Here is a 25,836-nt window from a genome sequence, read left to right on the forward strand (position 1 = left end):
CGCTGTGAGGGACAGCCACCCTCGCTTTCCTCTCGATGTCCCTGTTCCCCCTCCCGTAGGAGTGCAGTTGGTATCGTCCGCGGCCCGCCCCCGCACGCCGTGGCCGGGAGGGGGCCCTCACGTGACCCCGGCGCGCTCTCGCAGGGGGCCAGACTCTCCGAGGCGGTGCCGCAGGAGACAGAGGGACTGCTGGAGCGGAGTGCGCCGTAGCTTTCGCCCGAACGCCAGCGCGGAGGACGTGATGTTGGGGCTCTCTCGCCAGCTGCCTTGGGCCGCCGCCTGCCTGGCCACGCTCTGTGTGCTGACCGCGGCTCAGAGCCCCTCCCCGGCCCCGAACGTGACTGTGATCACGACTTTAGCGACCACCACCAAGACAGTTCCGACGACGGTGACGACTCTTGCGCCGGTCACCATTCCAGCACAAGGTGGGCGCCGGCCCAACGGGCTTCCTGTACTCGCCCGCCCGCGGTGCCGAGCCTCCCGCCCTGTTCGCTCTGCGCGCGGGGCCGGGGCCGTGCTCCCGCAACATGGCGGCCCGTCCGAGTCCCGCCGGGGCCGGGATCGGAGTGACGGGGGTGAGGGAGCGACCCGGGGAGCAGGGGCGGCCGAGCCTCGGTGGCCGTTGGGTTCTTGGCCACCCCGAAGTGTCCCACGCCGGGGTGCTTTTGAAAAAGTGCCTCGTAATCCCCAGTCTCACTTCAGTTGGGGAAGAGGGGACGTGGCTTCCTCCCGCGGTGGTGGCAGTGGGGTTGATCGTGGGCGAGGCGACTCGCCTCCAAAGTTGGCGATCAGGTCGAACTCCCTCTCTTTGGTGTTAGTCATTTGCCCACCCAGGTCCTGTCTCCGAAAGAGGGCTTCTCAGGGACTTGGCAAAAGAGGGAAAGAAAGTGAAGACGTTAATGCTCGCCTTGGGTGTCTCAGACTTGGGTCTGAGAAAATAAGTTGCCTGCAATCTAACTATTTTGATTTTGCGGATAGGTGTGGGGTATATTTGAGGTTTGGGCATTTGGTTAATTAAAACTTTAAACTTTGTGCCAAGGAAGAAAAGTACCCCATTCGTGTACGCGATGCTTCATATATTCTTTTTGGTATTTTAGGCTAAATTGGAAGATAGGTGGTGAAATCTAGGAGGAAGATGGAGATAAAGTAACTCTGCCGGGAGTGTAGGTTTAGTTGATTGTGAAGCTGGGATTGGAACCCAGGTCTGTCGATTTTTTAAAACCCGATCAGGAACACACCCTTTGTTAAGCTCTGCAGTCGTTTTGGGTACTGGTTGAGTCGTACACTGAATCTTAAAGCAGAAATTGGCGATGCCGTGACAGCACAAGAGAGAGGGGAAGATAAATTTGAGGTGAAAAAGAACCCTAGGTATTTAAAATCTGAAATCTAGTGTGATTGGTTATTACCAATAGTTAATATCGAGTAAGGAGCAACTGGCATCTTGACCGAAGAATTGCTAAAGTGTCAGAATTTTTACCTTGCCCCCCACCCCGGCTGATCATACTGTTTTGAGTGTCTTCCTTTGGTTTTTGTGTTTTATAGAAGTTTAATAAAATGTATAATTAATATTCAGAAAGATGTAGTAGTGAAATACAAAAGTTGTTAAATGAGGAAAGTACATTGCAGTACAGTACTGGACATTCTAACTGCACTGTTTTTAAGATGATAGAGCACAATATGTTTTGTCTTCTGCTTATTTGGCAGTTTCTTCCCAGAATTGTAGTTTTGGAGTGTGTGTTTTTCCAAAGTGAAGCTTGGCATACCCAAGTTAATTGCCTTTTTGTAATTGAAAGTCATACAAAGGAGATGATTTGTTTTCTGTAAGTAGCAGTTGTATAAAGCTGCAGCCTAAAATGAAAGGTAACAAGTTTAGTTCATTGTAAATAACATTGATTGTGCTATTCAGACATTAGTCGTCAGGCACAAAAGATTTTTAGACAACTAGCATTTTATATCAGTACACAAACCTCTGCAGAACTTATTTTCTATTTTGTGAACCCCTTACTCAAGGGTATTTTATGTGTCCCAGTCCCTGATAAATTCTGGTGATAAAATATTGAAATGCATGCCCTCTGTGCAGAACGGGTTTTTTTGTTGTTTTTGGCATAAGGAAAGCAAATGTGAATGTTTTTTGGAGACATCTAGCTTCCAGGAAAATGGATAGAGCCCTAGTCTAGACTTTTGTAGCCATTTGGCCTAAATTATTGACAAAAGACCCTGCTAATTTGTTAAATTGTATGTGCATGAAGGTAGCCCCTTCCAGATCTTACTGTCTTTTATCCTCCAGTCACAGGCACAGAGGACCCTGGACAGAGTGGATCATTAATGAATTACAAATCTCGGGTTTTCAGAATGGGCATCATCCGAATTTGGGTTCAACCTGTAACAAATCTTAATTACTATTAAAAATTTCAATGTCTTAGCTGATGTTTTGGGGCAGTGATTTCCCTTTGTGTAGTGTTGGCCTTATAACACAGCCTTTTTTCCAATATTTTTATTTTTTAAGGATGCTTTAAAATGGCTCAAGAAACCCTGAGTGTCTGTGAAATAGTTGTCCTGTAGAAAAGGGTTGTTTAGATAGGCACTGAGCATTCCCAATAGTTTGTGCGGTTTTTTCCTTCCCTTTCTCTTTTTATTTCAGCTTCAGCAGTCATTTATAATGATTGGAATTTCTTATTAAGCCAATTTATGAAGTGTTTTTGTGTTTGTGGTTAAAAACACAACATGAGATCTACCATCCTAACAAATTTTTAGGTGTACTGTACATTATTAATTGAAAACACAGTGTTATGCAGAAGATCTCCAGAACTTTTCATCCTACTTGAAACTATACCCTGCTTGAGGAGCAAATCTCCCATTTCCCCTCCCTCTAAGCAGCTATCATTCTACCTTCTGCTTCTGAATTTGACAATTTTAGATACTTAATATAGGTGGAATCATGCAGTATTTGTCCTTCTTTGAATGTCTGACTTGGCATAATGTCCTTAAGGCTCATCCATGTTGTAGTGTACAGCAGGATTTCCTTTTCTTATGGTTGAATACTATTCTATTGCAAAATGTAGAACACATTTTTTAAATCATTCATCTGTTGATGGACTATAACATTTTACCATTTTTCTGAATCAGTAAGTCTGGTACTGTACTTAATACTCACTTTTGTCTAAAAAAGGTTAAGTTGTACAAACTCAAAGTGAGGTATCAATTGATTGGTTTTATATGCCCCTTCCCACCAGAAATCTGTGAAAACCGCAACAGCTGTGTTTCCTGTTTCAATGTTAGCCTTGATACTCCTTGCTTTTGGATAGAATGTAAAGGTAAGAACCTTTGGGATTGCTTTAATTTTGAGAATGGAAACTGTTTTGTTATAACATTTTAAGATATTCTACAGGGTATTCCTGAACACTTAAAAATTATGTAGAAAATTAGGTATATTATGTACTATTTATTTTGAAAAACAAATACTTTTTAAAAGATTTTATTTTTTTATTAGAGAATGAAAGAGAGCACGAGAGGGAAGAGGGTCAGAGGGAGAAGCAGACTCCCTGCTGAGCAGGGAGCCCGATGTGGGACTTGATCCCAGCCAGGTTCATAACCTGAGCCGAACGCAGTCGCTTAACCAACTGAGCCACCCAGGCGCCCAACAAATACTTTAAAGTTCCTATTGCTTAACACTCCCCCTAAAATCTCTGGTCTCTCATTCTGTCCCCACCCCTTTAATTTCTTAGACTTGATAATTAAGGTTCAGTAGCTTTTAAAGGAAGAGAGATTTTAAAGCTTTGGAAGATTAAATGGGCAAGTACACTGAAATCAGCTGTGAAAGAAAGTTGTGAAATTTTCCCCTGAAAACAGTTTCCCGGAAAAAGGAGGCATTTATCTTCTGCATGTGTCCTGCTAGATGAACTATAGAGACCTTATAAAACTTAGTTGGATACTTAGATATGGGAGAAGAATGAGATGGAAGGAGAGTTGGTGTTTTTGTTCAATCTTAAAATTAACCTTTAATTTGAGGGATAAAGAGCTAGTTGGAGATAGTTTGAAATGCTAGTAAGGTTTTTCTTAGAACCGTGGGATTACAGCATATTCTGTTTTCTTAATGTAAGCTAGTTACTTTTTTTTTCTTATCAGTAAAACAGTTTATCTGGTGTGTGTGTGTATGTATGTGTATGTATATATAGACAGACACACACACACACACACACGTAAAAAGCCAAAGCTATATGTTAAGCTTTTTTATTCGTTAAAAAAATCTAAGTTCTGGGCATTATATCACTTCATAACAAAGCTTAAAAACTTCTTTTAAAATTAAGGTATTAGCTTAATTTGGGATTAAAATTTTTATTGTGTAAGAGTCACCTTTTTTTATGTCATAAAATGGAATTTAAGAGTGTATCCTTCCCCCCCTTGTGTATGGCAGAGTTGGCATGTTTTGGGGCTTGAATTCCCTACTGTAGGATATGTTGGGGAAGGGTCTCCTTTACTCTTGCTACAAGTTTGACCATCAGGAGAGCAGTTTTAGAAAAGTATAGAAAGCAGAGATCTGAAACAGAGGTCCGACCACTGCTAATGGGGTACCTCCTGTGGTTACTAAGCCTTTATTAGATCCTGACTGCTCCCTATGATTCAGCCGTCTTGTGGATTCTAGCAGCCTTTGCTATATAGTAGTCCTGCCACAATTCTCTGATCTAAGTGTTCCTGATTTATCTGTTCAATGTATTCATGTGGAGTTTAGAAGAATATTTGGAGGGATCCTGTGTAATATTTCTTATTCAATGAGGGAAAGAGAATAACAGAGTATTTTCTTGGTCTGTGGACTTCTAAAGTGTTTATGCCTGAGTTTGATTTTTGGAAGCAATTCTGGAGCTTAGTAACAAAGTCAAAAGATAATATAAACAAATGATTGGTGCTCTGTGTCTTTTCCCCCCCATAACAGAGAAAAGCTACTGTTCACATAATGCAACAGTTAGTGATTGCCAGGTGGTGAATGGCACACAGTTCTGTTCTGGTAAGTATTCACATTGGCTGCTGGGGAAAGTGGCCAAGAGGTGAGGAAGATCTTTGCCTCAGGAAGTCTTCTTTTAATATTTGGTTTGCCATTTCCATAATTCTCATCTTGTTAGAAATTTGGATATAAACGCATATTCGTACTGATCTAGAAGGACAGTGTTTTGAAGCTTAGTTTAGTGATTTGGGTACACTGTGGAATGCTGTAGGTATAGATGACTCCTCCTTTACTTTTTTTTAACTCTTCTGGAAACTTACTGTAGTTCAGATCCTCTCTTTATTTGCATTTTACTGGACTGGACAATCTTGTTCTGGCCCTTCTCCTGATAATGGTGCTGGTGATTGTCACAGTCTCTAGCATAGTTTGTGTTTGGGTTGAATCTTTTCTGTATTCATCTGTTTTCTCATTTTTGTACTTTAATTTGAAGAAATTGGTAACTCTTTAACCTTAACTCTTTGCTCAGGAAATAGTTAAAATTCCTAGATGAAACAGCTGGTTTTTCTAACAAGATTACAAATGGACAGGGAAGTCAAACTTCCAATTTGATGCATAGATAATAAATAGAGCAAAAGAATTTTCTGGAGTGTGTCAGTAACCTTGAAAGACTACCTGTAACAATTTACTTTTAGTAAATTAGTCCAAACTTGAACTTCATGACTGAGAATTTCATTACTGTGACGTCAGTCATCCTCTTTGTAGAGTTCATATAATTTGGTTTAGGTGGTAAAAGAACATTTTTAGTATCTATTTTAATGTGTGTGTCAGAAAAGAATAATTATATCAAACCTGTGGTTTCAAGAAAATAATTGCTTAGAAATAAGGTTAAGTAAAACCTTTTAAAAGATACTAATTTAGAGAAAAATTGAGTAAGTAATTCTACTTAATTTGATGATGTATCAGAATTAGTTTGTACTGTGTAGCACTCTACATCCAATAAGGACCCAGGCTGTTTACTGTCATTGCTCAAAAATATCTTTGACCTTATTCTCCGAGGTGAGTGCTCATGTTCCAGCCATCAAATTGGTTTTCCTGCCAACAGGAAGAGGAAAGAGGCCTGTATCTACCTACAGATGCTTTCTAGAAGTTATACTGGGCTACCTACCTGCAGGGGAGGCTAAGAAATGTTTGTCTTTCCCCAGGGGAGGGAAATTCAACTATAGATCAGTGCTTCTATTTCTGAAGAAGGGGAGAGCAATATTGGTTAGAGCAACTGTCCGTCTCCTCCACAAGGTGGTACTTAAATGTAAACATCGGAAAAGGGGTATTCAAATGACTGCAATTTGAAAAATAGTGTAATAGATTGTGATATTTTAGATTGCTTTGACTTAATGTTTGTTTGTTTTAAATAGCACCCGAGCCCACTCTGATGCCAACGAATTCTACAGGTAATAACAAGATAATTGACTCTTCCCCCCTTTCACGATTTGTAAGGTCTCTTGATGGACTTTTTAGTAATTAAATACCTAAAAGTTGTTAGTATAATTTAAAAACTTAGTAGATGTATTTGGTCTTGGACCATAGTGATCACATTAGTATGAACTGCTCGTGCCACTGGCACAGAACTCTAGCAATTCACATTTATTGAATAGGGGAGGATTTGCCATATCTTTGGACATTGAGTCCACAAACTGCTTTTTGTGGATTTTTTTGAAGATCTTGGGAAATACAGAAGCCTAAAGGAAATTAAACTTTCCTATAATTCCCATCATCCAGAGGTACCCCAGAGTGTCTTCAGTAATAAGGTTCTCCCAGTCTTCTCTGTGTGTATCTCTCAAGAGATGTACTTATGAACTTGGATAATATACCCATGCACATTTGGATTGTTTTTTCTCTTACATTGTTGTATACACTTCACTGTCCTGCACTTGGTTAGATAGTTAGGTTGTCTTTCATTCTCCATGTAGCAGATGTCCTACAGGGAAATATTTGCTCTTATCCTTGATAGGTTTGATTCAAACAGCATTCTTACATCAGAGGATAGGATTATTTTAAGACTGAATATTGATTGCTTTCCAGAAAGATACGCTTTTCATTTCCAACAACAACTGGAAAGTTTTCACTACCCCTTCAACAGGATTAGATAATTTCTCCTTTCAAAAATCTTTACCAAAGTGATACGAGGAATAAATCATTAAAAAACAACTACTCCAGGACAGGTAGTAGGTAGGCTGGATGATAGGGATTGGAAACAGAAGACGGCATTTTGTCTATCATAGGAACTGTGAAAAGGGTAAGTAAGCGCAGACATTTGTAGGAAGGTGTGTATATGGAGTAATATGGCAAATATGGTGACAGCTTCCTGGAGATGCTGACTGAATCTTGAAATGACCCTGGTAAAACCTGAGGACAGCTTCCCCAGTGGAGCAAGGCGGTCAGTATATGTGAAGGAGATGTGAAAGAGTATAGTGAGGCCAGGGAATTTCATTTGGAAGTGCACGGTGAGGAATGGTTGAGCTGGACAGTCAACAGGTCAAGAGCCAGATTGGGAGGACAGATTGGAACAGGAGACAAGAGTGAACGCAGGCAGATTAGAATAGATAACCCGTGCTGGGATCTGGAGAACTAATAGGGGAAGAGTTGCAGGTGTATGCAAATAGACTTGGGAAGTAGGAGGGATAGGACTTGGAGGTGATGGCAGACTCTTAGCTGAGAGTGCGGTGAGCTGATCAGTGTTAAGGCAGGACTGTCCACTGGCGCAGCTTGTAGAGAGACCAAACTCCAGGCGACGGTAATGTCTAAGGGTTGAGAAGACCAGAGAGGAAGCTGAGTAGGGAGGGGCAGACAGGTGTGTCCAGGAAACTGTGTGTGTGTGTGTGTTTTAGGTATAGTTTTTCAGAGGAAAAAGTGGTCAGATGCTGTAGCAAGGACCAGAACTCATTTTGAAAGACTTGGGCAGTGGTGAGCTAGCTCATAGCAGGTTTTGGTAGCCAGCCAGTGATACTGTGTTGGTAGCTTGAATTACGGTGGAAATATTCGTGCCATAGAAATCTGCAAATGCTTCAGAACTTTTGAGAGTACACAGGGGTAGCACGCATCAGAAGTCACTGACTAGGAGGATGTTAAAGACTGATGAAAGCAGAGAAGTTGAGAGAAAATTAATTTCCAGAAGGTGGGATGTGAACCGAAAGGCGGAAAGGGGGGAAACAGTTTCTTCAAAACCACTGTGGGTTCATTTTTAATTTCTTCTCCATGAACCTTGATGTAGTTTTCATGCTTGATCCACACTGGGTTCTCCAGTGAAGTACCATGGAGTCTCTTGTTTTCTCTCTCTGGTTCTGTAAGTGAAAGGAAACCAGGGCTTGCTTATAGAAAATGCATCTGTTGAGTGGCAATTAGTGGTTGAAAAACAAACCTTTATATGGTCTCTTTCCATGGCTACTGCTAAAAGAGAGCAAGTGAGAAATTAAGGGATTATTAAAGAAAGGATGCAAAGAGAATCTGTTTTATGTAGAAAGGTGCTTATTGGGGTTAATTAGAATAGTCTTCTGTTAGTACTGATAAATAGTATAAATAAAAATACTGGTAAATAACCTCTTACAATAGAATGACTAGATTATGTCAGAAATATAGTGGGAAATATTCATAATATATTAAGTGGGAGACAAACCACTAAGTTCTACTTTTTAAATTTTTCTGTTACATAAATGCCTAGAGAAATGGCCGGCAGGAAGTAACATGTTACTTTGAGTGATGGGATTACTAAATTTACTGTATTTTTAAAATTGTCCATCACCAATAGCAGCTTTTGTAACTGCTGAATTATTTTTTTATGAAAGGAACATACTGTAGGTCAATAGAAATATATTCCCTAAATATTGTGTAATCTTGAAAATTTTGCCAAAGTAATACTTCAGTCAAAAGTAAAAGTGTGTAAATGTTTTGCCTATTTACAAAAAATAGAATTAGTGTGTGCGGTGTTCATAGGGTTGGTAGTAAGAATCAAAAGGCAAATTTGCAAACTTGTTTCCCTACCATTGTCAGACAAAATTTAAAAAGTATTTTAAGATTGAAAAGAATATATGCTTGTTTGGTTTGTAAAGTGTTATTTTTTGCAGCAACTTTTTAAGGGATTAAAAATCTGAAAATAATCAGACCCTTTAATCTAGGAATTATGTTTAAGAATCAACCCTATGAGAGATGAGATCAGCTATTTCCCTGCCAGGTGTTTATAGTATGGAGAAATGAGAGATGACCTAATTGTCCATCCAAGAGCAGGGTAGGGAAAATGTGTGCGGCAGTGCTCATAGTGAGAGAAAAGGATACAAACGTGTAACCCGTCAGTATTGTTAACATGTCATTGACTAGAATCTGTTAGTAGTTATCAGTACTAACAGAAGTCTGTTACTACAGTGCTTTGGTTCCTGAAATGTGTTTACATTCAAATTAATTCTTCTCACAGGAGTTCATTTTCTTTACAGGCATCATCAGATAATTTAAATTGGGGGACGTGTTCTTAAAATTTTATTGGAATGGAACGATGCCTATTTATTTGCACGTTGTCCTTGGCTGCTTTTGCACTACGCACTGCACAAAGCCTAAAAATATTTACTCTCTGCCCCTTTAAGAAAGTCCGCCAGCCCCTTCAAGTGAAGAATATAAGCCAACCTTGATACTTACTTGAGAGATCCTGAACCACACTTGTTTCTTACCATGACTTTTTAAGTTAATAGTTTTTGTCATAGAAGCATAAAAAAACCTATAGTTCCCTCACCTAAACACTGATTCTTGCCCTCCTGTGTGTCTTTTTGCAAAACTTTATCTAGATGTATACGTAGATTTCCTACTTAGATATATAGATTGATGTTAACATAGATAGAACTTCATAATTGCTTTGTGTTTTCAAAAGTGTAATTTAAAGGCTAGTAGTCTGGCTATGTAGGTGTGTTAGTGAACCACTACCTGAAATGTGGCCTTTATTTAAAAAATGGAAAGCATGTTGAAGTTGGCAGCATTATTTTAAAAAGACAAATGGCTAGGTACTAGGAGGTTTGGAAATGTAAGTTTGTAGTAAGTTTTGTTTCTATCGCAGCCAGAACCACCACCCTGCCTGCCTCTACGACAGCCACCACCACGGCTACTACGTCAGGTAATGGGGGTCACACTAACGGTGGGGTAGGACGGGCTGCAGCCCTGCCTTATACTGTTTTTGCCACCATTTTCCAGTTGCTTTCACGAATGGCTGTGAACCAAACATTTGGAGGACCAAGATTGTAGGCTTTTAATGCAGTAATGGTAGGTTGGCTGCGAGTCCTCAGTTTTTAATGTGTAGCCACGTTTGGCATGACACATGAGAGTTAAGAGAGAGTGTTTTTCTAAAATCCTTTTACTACGACTTGTAGGTGAGATCTCATTTCTTATAACTTATAAATTAAATACTGATGACTGTTAGGGATTAGTTGTATGCTGTGCTAGATCGTGGCAATTGCAGTGAAGATAGTAGAGCCGTCCTTTTTGCTGAGAAAGGCCTAAAAAGCCAAGATCACTGCAGATGTGCACCTCAGCCATATTCCTCACTGTTTCTTTACATTCCTTTATAACTCTTAAAAGTGCATGTGAAAAGTAACTGTTTACTAATTAATGAGTTGATGTATTATAAACTAAATCATATTTAGGTGATGCCATAGGACGTTGCAGATAACACAGGTTACGAATCCTCTCTATCCCTATTTAAAATACTGGTGTTTGTTTTTGTTTTTAAAGATTTTATTTATTTATTTGACAGAGAGAGACACAGCGAGAGAGGGAACACGAGCAGGGGGAGTGGCAGAGGGAGAAGCAGGCTTCCCGCAGAGCAGGGAGCCCAATGCAGGACTCAATCCCAGGACCCTGGGATCATGACCTGAGCCGAAGGCAGACGCTTAATGACTGAGCCACCCAGGCGCCCCTTGTTTTTGTTTTTGTAAATTCTTTTGGCTTATTCTTGTGCTACCTCTCTTAGATTCAGGGAAACCATTTTGTCTTTGCAAGAATTACAGAACGGTTGTAATTAATTTTAAAGCTTGGGGTGCCTGGGTGGCTCAAGTCAGTTAAGCATCTGCCTTTGGCTTAGATCCTGGGATTGAGCCCCACATCGGTCTCCTTGCTCAGCGGGGAACCTGCTTCTGCCTCTGCCCACCTGCCACTCCCCCTGCTTGTGCTCTCTCTCTCGATTGCTGTCTCTCTCTGACAAATAAATAAATAGATAATCTTAAAAAATTTAAAGCTGTCCAGCTTACTAAACAGCCACCAGAACCAGTGTTTATTTGAAACTCCACAAAAAAATTTATTTTAAATCTGAAATTGCTTTTTATTAAAATGGTGCTCAACTTGAAACCTTCTACTCCCTAAAAAGAAATTTATGTTCTGTTTCCTCTTAAAGCATTTTATTCCCTGAAAAGGGAATTCAAACTTTTGTGCTTTTATTCCATATGGTTTGGTAGTGCTCATAATACAAAATTTTAGAGTAAGATTTACAATACCTTTAATAACAAGTTCTTTTATTTGTTGAAATTATAAATTGCAGATACTTAAGATAATTTTTGTACTTTGAAACATTGCAACTGAATTTTTGCTTACCTTGTATATTTAGTAAAATTCAAAAGTTATATGAATTCCCAACACAAATATTAATATTTACTCTAACAACAACATGTTATCTGAAGAAATTGCAAATTTTTAAAGTGCTTGACACGTTCTCAGGGTATAATTTATGTACCAGGAGAATCTTTTTCTGTCATTTCCATATTTGAATTTCTATGGCAGCTTTGACCACTTGTTATCACTGGATGGAGTAAATGGGATCAATTCTAGTTGTAAAGACTTGACTCAAGAGCAAATACTTTATAGAATTTAACTCATGGCAAAGTCAAAGTAGAAGCTCAGGTGGGTCTTGAAATTATGGGGAGAGGATCATGGGACTTCCTGAGTCTTGTTATTTTTTCCTTCTTCTTTACCAGGTACAACTAATACCACTTTAACTCCAACTTCGCACCCCGGCCGGAAGTCTACCTTCGATGCAGCCAGTTTCATTGGGGGGATTGTCCTCGTCTTGGGTGTGCAGGCTGTAATCTTCTTTCTCTATAAATTCTGCAAATCGAAAGAACGAAACTACCACACTCTGTAAACAGACCCATTAAATTAACAAGGACTGGTGTGCAACTCACTGAAACCAAAATATTCTCTTTCAAGATGTCCCACAGGGAAGACGCTATTCCGGGATCTTTACATGTTCAAAGGATGCATATAGGATACTTGGGAGCATCGTCCTCAAAGAAAAGTCACTTAGGTCATTTTGCTCAACAGGAATATTTCAAATACTCTGCATGAATCCTTGTGGCTGTCTTCTTTTATTTTAAATGGCTGCTGCTGTGGGATTATGTTATCTCTTCTTGACGTACCAAATGTAATTCTGTAAGTGAGGGGAAGCATCGTCCTGCACAGACAACCTCATGACTCTTTTGGCAGTTTAAATTTAGTCATTTTAAAGCCTGAAAGCTGCATTATTGTCATCCTATCTCAGGATGTAGTTTAGTGACCAGAATTGAGAAGAATGTGCCAAATGAGCATCAATCGGGTGGACTTTTGGCTGTCCTTTCAAAAGTGGAATAAATCTATAAATTTAGTATCCTTAGAGTAACATTTTGTGCTTGATGACAGTTATTTTTTCTACATTAGAAATAAGATGCCACACAGGGAATTACATTCCAGATTTAAAGAAACAAATAGGATACAAACCGTTAACAAATAGCAGGTTATCGCTCATATTTGTAAAGCACCTTAAATCACTGAGAAAATAAAGAACAGTGCCTTAAAAGACAGACTGAAAGGTAGACTGTAACTTCAGATGTTTGTGATTTGTTCTTTCCACATCAGGGAAGGTAAAAGTTGGTCTGATGATGTAACTTGAGCTGTAGCAAACCTGCTTTTAGTAGATACCATACTGTTAGTATTTAATTGAAAACTTACTATTTTATTTCAGACCTGAGCAAGTTAAGCTAAAGGATGTTCTACAAAGTTGAAAGCCTTCATATATTGTACTTCTCAACATTTTTCTTAGGCTGTTAAAAAGTATAAAGTTGATGTACTTACATTTTCCTTTGTGTTTCACGAAGTATCCTGACACTGTTACACCTTGAAAGGATTTTCACCAAGTTTCCTTGAAAACTTTTTTAATGAGGCAAGAAGGAAATCAGTTGTTTTAGGGTCATTTACTAACTCTTGAATGAGACAAACATTTTAAGTTTTGAGACCAGAAATGTGACCAGTGTAATTTCAGAAAATCTAAGGATTTTCACTTGATTGGATTAATGTAGATTTTTGATGATGATTGCGCGGATAGACAGGTGGTGCTCTCTCTCCCCTTTCTCCTCTCTCCCATCCTTTCTTCTGAGTTTCAATTCCTGTAGTGTAATAAGCATGCAGACTACAGTTTTTTGTTTTAGTTTTCTTAGGAAGCACTAGTTTTTTTAGTTTTAGAGGGATACTTCTCCCCTGCCTTTGACATATTGGATTAGTTCAGAGGTTTTCATTAGTTTTAAAAGAAACTTTTGCTTTTGTAGGTCATTAAAGTTTTTTTTTAGTTTCTTTAGCCTATAGAGGCTGAGTTTAGCACTTGGTTTTCAAATATTTTGTAGTAGGAACTGATGAGTTGCTTTGGTCCATTTCATAAGCCAAAATTCCTTGCATTTAGATATGATTATATTCAAGGTTCTTAAAATGAAGATTTTACTGTTTCTTTGTTACTGCCGGTACAGCTAAAGTTTGTTTTACTTGCACATTTGTACGTACACTTAATGTTTTCAAGTGCCTTAATTGTTTAAAATCTCTGGCTTCAAAGGTTTTTGGGAAAAGGTAGGATTTACCTCACATTTTTGTGTTTTCATTAGTAATATTCTGATATCAGTTCTAGGAACCTCACAAAAATTTTTATTATGGTGCCATGGCTGTTTTTAGTGAGTGCTGTAAGATCCAAGAATCATTTGAAAATATACAGAATATCCATTTCTCCCAAAGTGGCAAAATTTAACTACAGTGGTATATAATTATTATTTACCTAGATGGGAATACCTTGTCACACATAAATGTCAATACATACAGCAATTTTTGTGAAAATGTAGCTGATGAAGCTTCTCCTCTTCTCCTCTTCTGTAATTCTGAATACTGCTCTGACAACAAAACCGTAATATGAAACCAGTTAGATTTTGCAAGAAGAGCTCTTAACAACAGAACTCATGGCCTTCCACCCCTCCCCCTTCCTTTAGTATCTTGAGCCATTTGGGTTGGTTTGTTTTTTTTTAATCCAGAAGGTATATAGAAACCTTTTCAGATTTTTCTCTTGATTTGTTCATGTGGATGTAGTTCTATCAAAACACCTGATTTTACCTTACAGATATTTGTTGCACAGGCAGACGCTGCTGTATTTAGAAATTCCTACTTCGGTTCATTAAAAACTGCAAAACCAATCTGTATCATGTACCAAACTGATTTAAAATAAATCTACATGTTTATTGAATTAATCTGTTCCTTTTTATTAACTGAAGTGTTTTTGCATTTTGATTATGAAATTTAATGTTAGTTGAATTTACCTTACCAGTCTGTTTGGGGATGGGTTGTCTACTCTCTTTTTATTGCTCTCCAAGACCAGCAGATCGTAAGCTACGCATTCATCAGTGCAGGACAGAGCTTTAGAAACTTGCAGTGCTTCAGTGCTTTCAGCACTTCAATGATGTCGCTCCGGTGTCTTCTCACTCGCATTGTTGTTCTCGGGAATTCTCTCTCGCATTGTTCTCGGGGAAATCTCACTCGCATTGTTCTCGGGGAAATCTCACTCGCATTATTGTACTCGGGGAATTCTCACTCGCATTGTTCTCAGGGAAATCTCACTCGCATTGTTCTCCTCAGGGAATTCTCACTCGCATTGTTCTCGGGGAATTCTCACTCGCATTGTTCTCAGGGAATTCTCACTCGCATTGTTCTCGGGGAAATCTCACTCGCATTGTTCTCAGGGAATTCTCACTCGCATTGTTCTCCTTGGGGAATTCTCACTTGCATTGTTCTCGGGGAAATCTCACTCGCATTGTTCTCAGGGAATTCTCACTCGCATTGTTCTCCTCGGGGAAATCTCACTCGCATTGTTCTCCTTGGGGAATTCTCACTCGCATTGTTCTCCTCGGGGAAATCTCACTCGCATTGTTCTCGGGGAATTCTCGCATTGTTGTTCTCGGGGAATTCTCACTCGCATTGTTGTTCTCGGGGAAACCTGTCCTCTTCATCTTCTGTTCCTCTGCACATGTCTTTGTTTTCCTTTGTTGCTTTTTGAGATTTTTCTCTATCACTGGTTTGAGCAATTTGATGATGATGTGCTGTGCCATCATTTCTTGTGCTTGGGGTTTGTTGGGTTTCTTGGATATATGCTTTTCATCAGCTTTGGACATTCTCCGCTGTTAATTCTTCAGATATTTTTTTTCTATCCTTCCCCTTCTCTGGTGGGGATTTGCTCATCCATGCACTGTTTAGTTTTTTAATCTTTTTCTGTTTCATTTCAAATTACTGTGTTCAAGTTCACTAATGGCTTGAGTTTATCTGTTAATCTTACCCAGCGTGTTTTTCATTTCAGATGTCTTCATTTCTAGTTCATTTTGGATGTTTTTATATCTTTCACGTCTACATATCCATTCTTTAGTTTTTGAACATACAGTGGGTTTCGTTGGTTTTTTTTTTTTTTTAATGCCTATGTCTGCTAATTTTAATACTGGGTCACTTTGATTTTTTTGCTCATCATGGGGTCATACTTTTCCTGTTTCTTTGCATGCAAGATGTAAATTATAACCCGTCGGGTGCTGGTTATTTTTGTTCTGGGACAGAGAAAACAGTTTGATCCTTTTTAGGTCTTGAGTTTGAACTTTGGTTAGGTGAGAGAAGAGCAGCATTCATTGGAGGGCTAATAGTTGCCCAGTTCTGAGGCGAGACCGTTCTGAGTAGTCAGTGTCCCTGGATTATGAGGCTTTCTAGTCTGGGCTCTGGGGACAGACTCTGTTCCTAGCCTTGTGTGGGCTTCCCGGTGCTGTTTCCTGGGAACCTTTGCCCAGGCGTGGGTAGTTAATCTCATGCGTATGCTGATCAATATGTTGCTGAGACTGCACTCTGCAGATCTCCGGAGTTCTCTTTCTGGGGCCTTCCACCCTGGTGCTCTGCTCTGGAACTCCAGCTGCCTTCAGCTGCCTTGACTTTCAACTCAGGAAGCTCACTGGGCTCTGTCTGCGTGTCCTCTGCCACATCATGGCTTAGAAATTCAAGGCAGGCTGGGTCGATAGTTTCCTGTCTTTCAAGGATTGCTGTCCTTTGCCCAAAGTCCAGTGTGTTGAAAACTACTGTTTCGTGTGTGCTGTCCAGTTTTTCAGTTTGAGAGTAAATGCGGTCTCTTACTTCATTTTGCCCAGAAGAAAAAATTCAAGATGGGGATTTTAAAGTTTTAATTTTTAATTCAAGGAACATACAAATACATACTCAAGTTTTTTTTTTCTTAAACTATACAAGATAAGTGTGTCTGCTTTGACCGTCCCTCAATCCCTTCCCCTTGCTTGTTCCTCCACTTTGCAGAGGTAATTACTGGAACTGGTCTGATGTTAAACTCCCCCTCTGCCAGCATTGTTTATATACTCTCTGTATCCTTAGAAAATACATAATGTGGATTTTTGTTTTAACATCAGCCTGCAACAACTTCTCACTACTTCTTGGAGATCTTTCCAAGTTAGTGTATGTAGCTATACCAAATTCTTAAATTCTCTTAAGGTCATATGTAATGTGAGTATCATAAGTATCTACCTATTGAAGGATAGTAGGTTTGCAGTTTTTAGTTTTTAGTAACACTTTTGCAGAGCGTATCTTTGCACCTGCCCCCTTGTTTATGTGTGAATTTCTCTCTAGAGTAAACATGGAGAAGTGGAGATCTGCATCATAGGGTTTGCACTTTGAACTTTTTATATTTAACTCATTTTTTAATTTAAATTAATATATAGTGTATTAGTTTCACAGGTGGAGTTCAGTGCTTCATCAGTCTTACGTAATACCCAGTGCTCATTACATCATGTGCCCTCCTTAATGTGCATCACCCAATTACCCCATCCCCCACCCCCTCCCCTCCAGCAACCCTCAGTTTGTTTCCTATGACTAAGAGTCTCTTATGGTTTGTCTCCCTCTCTGATTTCATCTTGTTTTATTTTTCCCTCCCTTACCCTATGCTCCTCTGTTTTGTTTCTTAAATTTCACATGTGAGTGAGATCATATGATAATTGTCTTTCTCTGATTGTCTTATTTTGCTTAGCATAATACCTTCTAGTTCCATCCACACTTTCTACATTTTAACAGACTGAGATTGCCTTTCAATTTCCACCAGCCAGGATACCTGAGAGTTCTATATCCTTTCCATCTGATGTTGGCAAAGTTAAATTTTAATACTCTGGTGAGTGAAATGATTTACTTGGTTACTGTCCTTAATTTGTACTTCCTCTGTGAATTGTCTTTTTTTATTGTTTTTTCTTAATTGTAGGATTTTTTTTTTAAGTTTTTATTTATTTGAGAGAGAGAGAGATCACAGAGGCCGTGGGAGAGGGAGAAGCAGGCTCCCTCCTGAGCAAGGAGCTGGATGCTGGGCTTGATCCCGGGACCCTGAGATCATGACCTGAGCCAAAGGCAGACGCTTAACTGACTAAGCTACCCAGGTGCCCCTTAATTGTAGGGTTTTTTATCTTAAAATGTGCTGGGTTCTCATCTATGGTCAACGGATTTTCTTTAATATTTTCTTCAAGTCTTTGTCTTTGATTATCGTGTCTGTATCACTGGATTACAATCAGGAGATAGAAGCCACATAATACAAACAGAGGAAGTTTGACCTAAGAGTGGATTGGAGTAATAGGACATATTATCTGTAATATTTTAAGAAATACAAACAAAGCAGTAAAGCATTCTAAAGAATACTGGCATGGAAATAGAAGTGGCCACTATCTGTTCTCCCTCAAGCCAGAAATAATTAGGAAATAGCCGTGACTCTCTGGATGAAGTTTGTGGTAGCTGCAAATCCACTACCAGGCAGCTATGGGGAAATGATATACCAGTGGTAACCTGTGAAGTTATCCAAGGGATGCAAGGTAAGCCATGCACAGGAGGTACCACACCAGGGACACCCCACTGCTAAGCTGTGTGCACTGCAAGAGTTTTGCCCAGAACCAGGAAAAGAAATTCCTCCAGTACTGTCTACTGACAAAACATCATGCCACCTAGCAAAGAAGTATTCACTCATATGGTTCAACTCCATTGTCATAATGGTGGAGTGGGCAACAGGTGGATTCAAAGCTTAAAGCCCTTCTTTCTGTTGATTTATGACCTCCCACTATTTAATATTTATTTTGCCCTTGCTGAGAATCTCAAGTAGTCAGTTCTTTTCCTGGTGGTGACCCAAATATTACTACCAAAGGGTCTGAGTCTTCCATTGTTCTACCTGTTTTGGTTGCATAGTTTTTCATTAATCTTTACTATTGGGTATGGAACTACTCAAGCACCCAGAGAACCCTCTTGTTCCAGATACAGTCCTTGCCTCCATTGTGTACCAGCAATACAACCTCCCCTTGGTAATCAGGATTGACCATTCCAGCCAGTAGGGGTAACACCTTTTGCGGCCTATTGGTTTAGTGGCTTATGAATCCCAAGATGGTCAAGTGGCAGTCTCATTTTAGGTCTTATATCAATAGAACCATTGTTGTGTCCCTGGTTGAAACAAATCTTGGGAACTAAGACCTCCAAACCAGCTCAGCTTAAGGTTCCTGAGATGAGAAGTATAATCCTGAGGAGTCTTGCCCACTTCTACCCCTGATTCCTGGGTTCATATGCTACCTCCTGTGAGACAAGTCCATCCTTTCAAGGTGGTATCTCCCAACAATTCCAACTGAGTTTTCAATGAATTATTCCACCTTTCAATCAGACCAGCCCCTTCTGGGTGTTGGGGGATGTTAATTTCACAGGCATGAGTTCACCTCAACATTTCCTTTACTGTGAAATTGATTCCTTAATTAGAAGCCGTGCTATAGGCAATGCCATGACAGTGGATAAGGCATTCTGTGAGTATGTGTATCAGATAGTAGTGCTGGCAGAAGCCTTATAGACCATACCCAGAATGTGTGTGTATTCTACTCAAGATGAATCTCTGTCCTCTATGATGGAAAAGGCCCAATGTAACCAAATTGCTATCACATGGATGGCTGTTACCCATGAGATTAATACCATATTGCAGCCTCAGTATTGGCCTCGGCTCTTGACAGATTAGGCAGTAGTGGGTAGTGCATGTCAGCCTTGGTAAGGGGAGATCCATGTTGTTGAGCTCATGCATAGCCTCTAGCTCTGCCACCATAGTCACGTTGTTCATGGGTCCACTGAGCAAGTCCTGGGGTAGCTGGGGAATGAGACTGACTGACACCCGTAGAGTGCATTATTTTATCCACCTGATTAATAAGAGGCTTCTTTGCTGTAGATGCCCTTCAGTGACATGGGCTACGAATATCTTCACAGTGTGTTCCCATTCCGAGATCCAACCACATACCTCTTTCCACATTTACTTGTCACCAACCTTTACTATTTCCTCCAAGTCTCTGACTCTCCAACCAAACCATTAGCAACTACCCAAAAATGAGTGTGAATTTGTACTTCTGGCCATGTCTCAGATCAGACACAGTGGACAGTCAAATGTACTACTTGCATTTTGCACAGGGAAGATTTTCTTGCACTCCTTTTATTTAGGCTTGCTCTTGAGTGGAGGATGGGGATACAGCTGTCCACCTTTGGGTGGATCCAATATATCCTACAGACCTATCTATAAACCAGGTTTGATGTTTTTTTTTCTTGGCTAGCTAGTTGTTAGAAACACCCCAGACCAGAGGTATTGACTGAGGAAGAGGAGGCAACAGGAGTTGGTGTTGAAAGAGTCTGAGCCACATGTTCATGGAAGCTATTTGTACCTTTCAGAAGTGTTCCAGCAAGTTAACAATTGTAAACTATTTCCATTGATGATAGATTGCTGCTGTGCATGCTCAAGTTTATGACTAGGTAGATTCTCCAACACCCAACTCATGATGTGAAGGTCAGGCTACCTGCTCACCTACCATCCCATGGCTGGGTAATCAGTCTCTATAAGGCATAAAAGGAGAACAGTTATCTTCAAAAGAGGGCATAGATTTGCTCCAAAATCCTAGGGTTAAGCCCTGTGTTTCTGCTTGACAAAGGCTCTATACATGCCGGGACACTTTTAGAATCACCTGCTCTGCTGGATCATAGGACCTATATGGCAGAACAGCTTATACTGTAACTCAAATTCATGACAGAACCTTCTCTTGCTCTGCTCACCACTCAAAATTGGTAATCTTATAGGTAACTCTAGAGGTGGGTTGAAATTGCAAACTCAAATATGGTACATGTTGCCTTCAAATCCAGAAAGGCCTACTGAGCATCATGCCTTTTTTTCATGGTATATAGTGTGAGCTGAAGCAAACTGTCTTTCTCCTTAGAGGGAGATATTTAACGTGCTCGAAACCACTGAACCCACCCAGAAACTACACGGGTTAATAGCCCTAAATTTCTGTGGAATTGTTTCTTTTACCTTCTAGTTCTTGCATGTTTTACTAAGGCGCCAAAATATTTACTGCCTCCTACTCGTCATATCCAATCAGCATAATGTTACCAACATAGTGGACCAATGTGATTTTTGTAGAATATCATGATGATCAAGGCCTCTACAGACTCTATCATGGCAGAGAGTAGAATTGACAAAGTCTTAAGGCCAGACTTCAACAGTATACTGCTGCCGTACCAGGTAAAAAGCTAACTGCTCCTCATGGTCCTTACAACTTGTTACGGAACAAAAGGTGTAAGAAATTGGGTCAACAACCCCATAACAAATGCCAGGAGGATACTCATTTGCTCCAGTAAAGATACTACATCTGAGATAGCAGCTGCAATTGGAATCACCACCTCATTAAGATGTGAACCTGATAGTCCGTAGTCATTTTCCAAGATCCACCTGTTTTCTGCACAGGCCAAAGTGGTGATTTAAGTGGCAGTGTGATAGGTATCATCACCCTTGTTTCCTTTAAGTTGTGATGGTGGCATTAATCTCTGCAGTTTCCCCACGGATATAATATTGCTTCTAGTTGACTTTCCTGAGAGGGGAAGTTCCAGCGGCTTCTAATGATCTCTTCCTACAATAATGAGCCTTCAACTCATGGGTTAAAAACCAATATAGGAGTGTTTTCAGTTGTTAATTATGTCTATTCCAATTATCCATTCAGGAACTGTGGAAATAACCACATGGTGGGTCCACGGATTGACTGGGTCCACTGTAATTTGAACCTGAGACTCCTTCTGTTACCTCACTGTAAGCCTTCATTTTGACTGGTGAGCCACAGCGTGTTTTGGGTTCCCAGGAATTACAATTTTATTTTTTAGGAAGGTTCCATACAAAATGTGGGGCTTGAATTCATGACCCTGAGATCAAGAGTCACACACTCTACCAACTGCGCCAGCCAGGCATCCCTTGTGTTCCCAGGAATTAGAATTAATTTGGAGGTAGTGCCTATTCTTCACCAAATAGTCTAGATATTTCTTTTTCTCTGATGAACAGTAGCTCTAGGAAATGATTACAGATCCCTTAGAAAAAGGTTTTGAAGAAGATTTATGATGTGTACCTACAGCAGTGGTATAGGGTCCTTTCTCAAGGGGATCCAGCCTCCCAAGAGGTCAAGGTCTGTAAATTGACTTAGGTATGGAATCTGAGAGACTATGACTCTCCTCTGTGCTAACTCAAGCCAGGTGTTTGGCTACCAGAGTCTTTCCTGTTGTATAGATCAAGCAATATTTTAATTGGCTGCCCATATGATTTCATTCAGGGGGACACGCTAACCACCAAAGATACCTAAGTGCCAGGTCTATAATCTGAATACTGATATGTCCCTGATGCCCTTTATAATAGACATACCCACCTTGTCCTTGGCAGTTGCCTTCTGCTATTCTGGGATTGCACCATGACCATTGAAATGAGAGCCCATCTCAATAGCAATGAGAAATGACAGGGTTGTGATTTCAACTGTCATTATCATTTAGCATTCTGCACAATTAAAATCTGTGCTTGATTTTTTAGCAGTATTACCCCTATGACTACAAGAAATAAGAGATTTTTTTTTTAAAGGGTGCCGTGGAAGCTCTCTGGTTTTCAGACCATGATCTGAGCTGAGAATTAAAGGACCAGAGCTTGTCATTTTCTTCTGTAAGTGCTAAAGTGTTATACGCAACAAACGAATCATTGAACACTACATCAAAAATTAATGATGTAATATACAGTGGCTAATGGAACATAATAAAATAAATAAATAAAATAAAGTGCATCCAAGAAAGTCCATCCCACACCCCAGTATTTATGGTCATCATTATTGCCATGAGAGTCAGTATAGTAGCAAATTAGGCTCCCAAGGCATATGCTTCAGTAGGCTTCATCACAATCAACCACGGGTAATAACTTGGTAAATTGTCATGCCACTGCATGCAAAGGATTACTAGTATTCCATTTCTTATTGTCAAGGAGCTCAGCACTGTGTTCAAGCCCAAGGGTGCAATGAAACAAATCCCCAAACCCCATTTTTGTGAGTCTGTCCCCTAAGACCACTCCACTACTGGTATCAGTTCTGTATTACTCATGGGCCAATTAAGAGATAGAAACCACCCAGTAATCAAATTGTGAGAATGTTTAATATAAAGGATTATTAACTATAACAAGGGGTTGAAGTAATGGGAGGATTGGCTGGGAAGCAATAAAGAGAACTCTGAAGAATATAGGGATAGCAGAAATAGTGAGCAGCCACTACCCTCCAGAGCTGACATCCATTGGAGAGGGTGTGACCAAGGCTCACTGGATGGCAGAGAAGGTCATTGAGGCTGGGAAGCAGCCCTCACAGAAGGGGAGCAGGAGGAGAAAGCCCTTCACAGAAGGCACCATGCCAGTGGCCCTCCACCAGGAAGCTGCATGCTCTTCTGAGCATTCCTGCACTGAAGCCTGGTGCTACAGAAGCCATGGACATGGCAGGAGCCTGCCAAGAGGAGCACCCCAGAACCTCCTTCTCCAAGGTCCCTTCAGTACTCTCCCCTAACAAAGCTTAAAATCTTGCAGTGGGCAAAGAAGAAATATTTACAGGGTCCATATTAATCATATCACAGCAGACAAGAATGAATTTAGAGCTGAGAGGCATAAATTAATAACTGGTACCATACCTAGTCATGCTGAATTTTTAGCTTTGACATCAAAGTCATCAATCTTCCTCTTAGCTTTTGTTTTTCATGTTCTATTTCAGAAATAAGTTTGTGTGTGTGTCTTTGTGCATATGTGTTTGTGTGTGTGTGTGTGCACGCATATAGATCTTGAATCCATTCGGGATTCATTTTGTATAGTGTAAGTGATAATTTATTCTACTTCAAATAGACTCAACCTTATCCTTAATTTGAAAAACTATATATATCATATTTAAGTTTATATATGTAGATGTTTCTCTGGTCTGTTCTGTTCCAGTCATCTACCTATTTATTCCCTTACCCAGGATACATTTTCTTGTCTGAACAATAAGACTTGGATCAGGACTTTACAAAAGTCTGAAGAGGGTTTCAGTATTTGTAGGAAGGATAAAAAACTGTTAAGAGAGGATGATGTTTTTAAGTGAAACAAATAGAAATAAGTGCTCTGAAGTTTATTTAGATTAATCCGTTCTGGTTTTTCATTTGCTAATAAATACTGCTTAGCAGCAATGCCCTCTCTCCTGGTTCCCACAACCTCATCAGCAATCTAGAACCCATAATGAGAGGCTGTTGCTTGACCAAAGGCAAGGCCTAGGTTGTAGAAATGTGGATCAACTCTAAGTTCTCAAAACCTAAGGCCAAACCCTACCTCACTCGGGACATTCGGATATAATCATCTCAGTCCTTCCACACTTAGTACTCTTCAGAGTACTTTAATAAAAATTAGGTAAAGTTTTAATGGAGGTTAGAATCATTTTTATTCATTCAAATGCTCAAGGAAACAAAATGTGGAAAAGCATATATGATTACCAGTCAGGTCCTTATGGGATTATAGATGGAGCTGTGCGAACTTGAAAAGCTGAATGTTGAACATTTTCTGCCACATTGAGTAGAAAGACGTTGTCAGACCTTTTTTTGTGTTTAATAGGTACCTGTAATATAAAGATTAAATAGATATTGGAGATATCATTAAAAGTCACTGTTACTCATAAGACCAAGATCATTGGGTCAGTCTGGGTTAGGCCATTTAGGGTGCCTTCTTGTATTTGCCACTTGTCATAAAGGGAACTGGTCATGAATTAAATCTATCAACAGAAAGCCATTTTCATCTAAGGAAAAAAGATATCCCATATGTGGAGTAATCTAAAAGTTCCTTAATAGTTTATCATTTGTCTTAGTGCAGTGTTTTGTTTTTTAGAAAATCATTGGCGGTCTTACATTCCAGCTATGTATAAATTCCTCTTCAGTCTGTATTTATCTGATTTGTCTCATAGGCCTTTCTTAAGAAGCCAGAGCTTAGATTCAAAGAGCCTCCAATTCTTTTGTGCCTTTCCTGGACCTTAGGCTTTTTGCTTGGGGTTTTTATTACATGAGTTAATGGGCCACAAAACACTCTACTTATTAGGGTTTGTTTAGAGCATCACCCTTTTGAATCTTTCGAATACAGTGGATCTCCTCAAATGCATTTAGTGACTTAAGCAGCCTTCTTAGCCATGAGTTATAATCCTCAACTACCTCCATGAGAGCAACATTTGCTTTTGGGAGTGAAATGGGGATGGAGTGACTCTTAAAAGCCCTTGTGGTCCCATACACACCAACTGAATATTGCTTCCTTTTGAAAAGGCTTTTTCAGAAACAAACAGCCATATACTAGAATTTCACCTTTTGGTGAAAGATGACTGCACAGAGATTGGTAAGTCAAGCAAATGGCGGGCATTAATAATGTGGTCCTACTTGTTCAAGGACCTCAAATGGATATTCCCGACCTGTTTCTTCCCTTTCTGTGTATGACTCCTTAACTACATGTTCAGAAATACTGCAACAAATGTTTGGTCCAATAACTAGACCCTCAGCTGCAGAATTACACCCTCAAAAAAGACCTTAGAATTGGCATATTTTCTCTGACAATAAGATTAAATCTTTTTCTTTTACTTTTCCTCAAAGCAAGAGGCAGGAATTCTTAAATGTGTTGACATGTAAACTTCTGGAGGGGATTCTAAGAAACAATGGAGCAAAGAGTGTAATACTTATCAAAGTAGTACGGAGAAGGCAGTGGAAGAGGGTGTAAATGTTTTACATAAACTAAAAGCTGAAATGTTAAAAAAAATCTTCATATACGTACTATACCTTGACCTAATCTGTGTTCCAAGAATTTCTTTGGAGGGTAGATTTCTCACATGTTTTTAAAATGACTTCTGAAACTTTCTGCTCTGCCAGGGAACTCAGATAACTGATCTCATGCTGCTAGTTAATTATTGTAGATGATGGAAGAAAAAGAAGAAATTCAGAGAAGAAATTCAGAGACAGAACACAGCAAGGTGTTGATACTGACTTCCACATCCATTTGTTTAATTGCAATTGAGTAAGTGCTTTTGGGCTGAATTGTTTTGACATCAGAATTCTATTACTGAGGAATAGCATCAGCAAGATGGCAGAGTGGGAAACCCTGGATCATCCTTCTTCCCACAAATGCATTGATTCAGAAACAATTCATGAACAAATTCCCCTGTGAGAAATCCAGAATTTTATTATCT

The 25,836-nt window shown here is 39.7% G+C and overlaps 2 protein-coding genes across 2 annotated transcripts in view; one reads left to right on the forward strand and one right to left on the reverse strand.

Annotated features, from left to right (window-relative positions):
- Positions 1 to 125: 125 nt before the first annotated feature.
- On the forward strand, positions 126 to 14,493 carry CD164 (CD164 molecule). The gene is made up of 6 exons (XM_027602908.1): positions 126 to 425; positions 3,234 to 3,314; positions 4,931 to 5,002; positions 6,352 to 6,387; positions 10,032 to 10,088; positions 11,938 to 14,493. The coding sequence occupies exons 1-6, from the start codon at positions 242 to 244 to the stop codon at positions 12,102 to 12,104; spliced, it is 597 nt and encodes a 198-aa protein (XP_027458709.1). The 5' UTR covers positions 126 to 241; the 3' UTR covers positions 12,105 to 14,493.
- Positions 14,494 to 24,123: 9,630 nt separating this feature from the next.
- Positions 24,124 to 25,836, reverse strand: part of LOC113926955 (coiled-coil domain-containing protein 162-like) — a 45,543-nt gene continuing 43,830 nt past the window's right edge. The window contains 1 exon segment of the mRNA XM_027602404.2: positions 24,124 to 24,234. Within this exon segment, the coding sequence (XP_027458205.2) occupies positions 24,124 to 24,234 (111 nt within the window).

The sequence above is a fragment of the Zalophus californianus genome, chromosome 7 (assembly GCF_009762305.2).
Source record: "Zalophus californianus isolate mZalCal1 chromosome 7, mZalCal1.pri.v2, whole genome shotgun sequence".
Classification (NCBI taxonomy): domain Eukaryota; kingdom Metazoa; phylum Chordata; class Mammalia; order Carnivora; family Otariidae; genus Zalophus; species Zalophus californianus.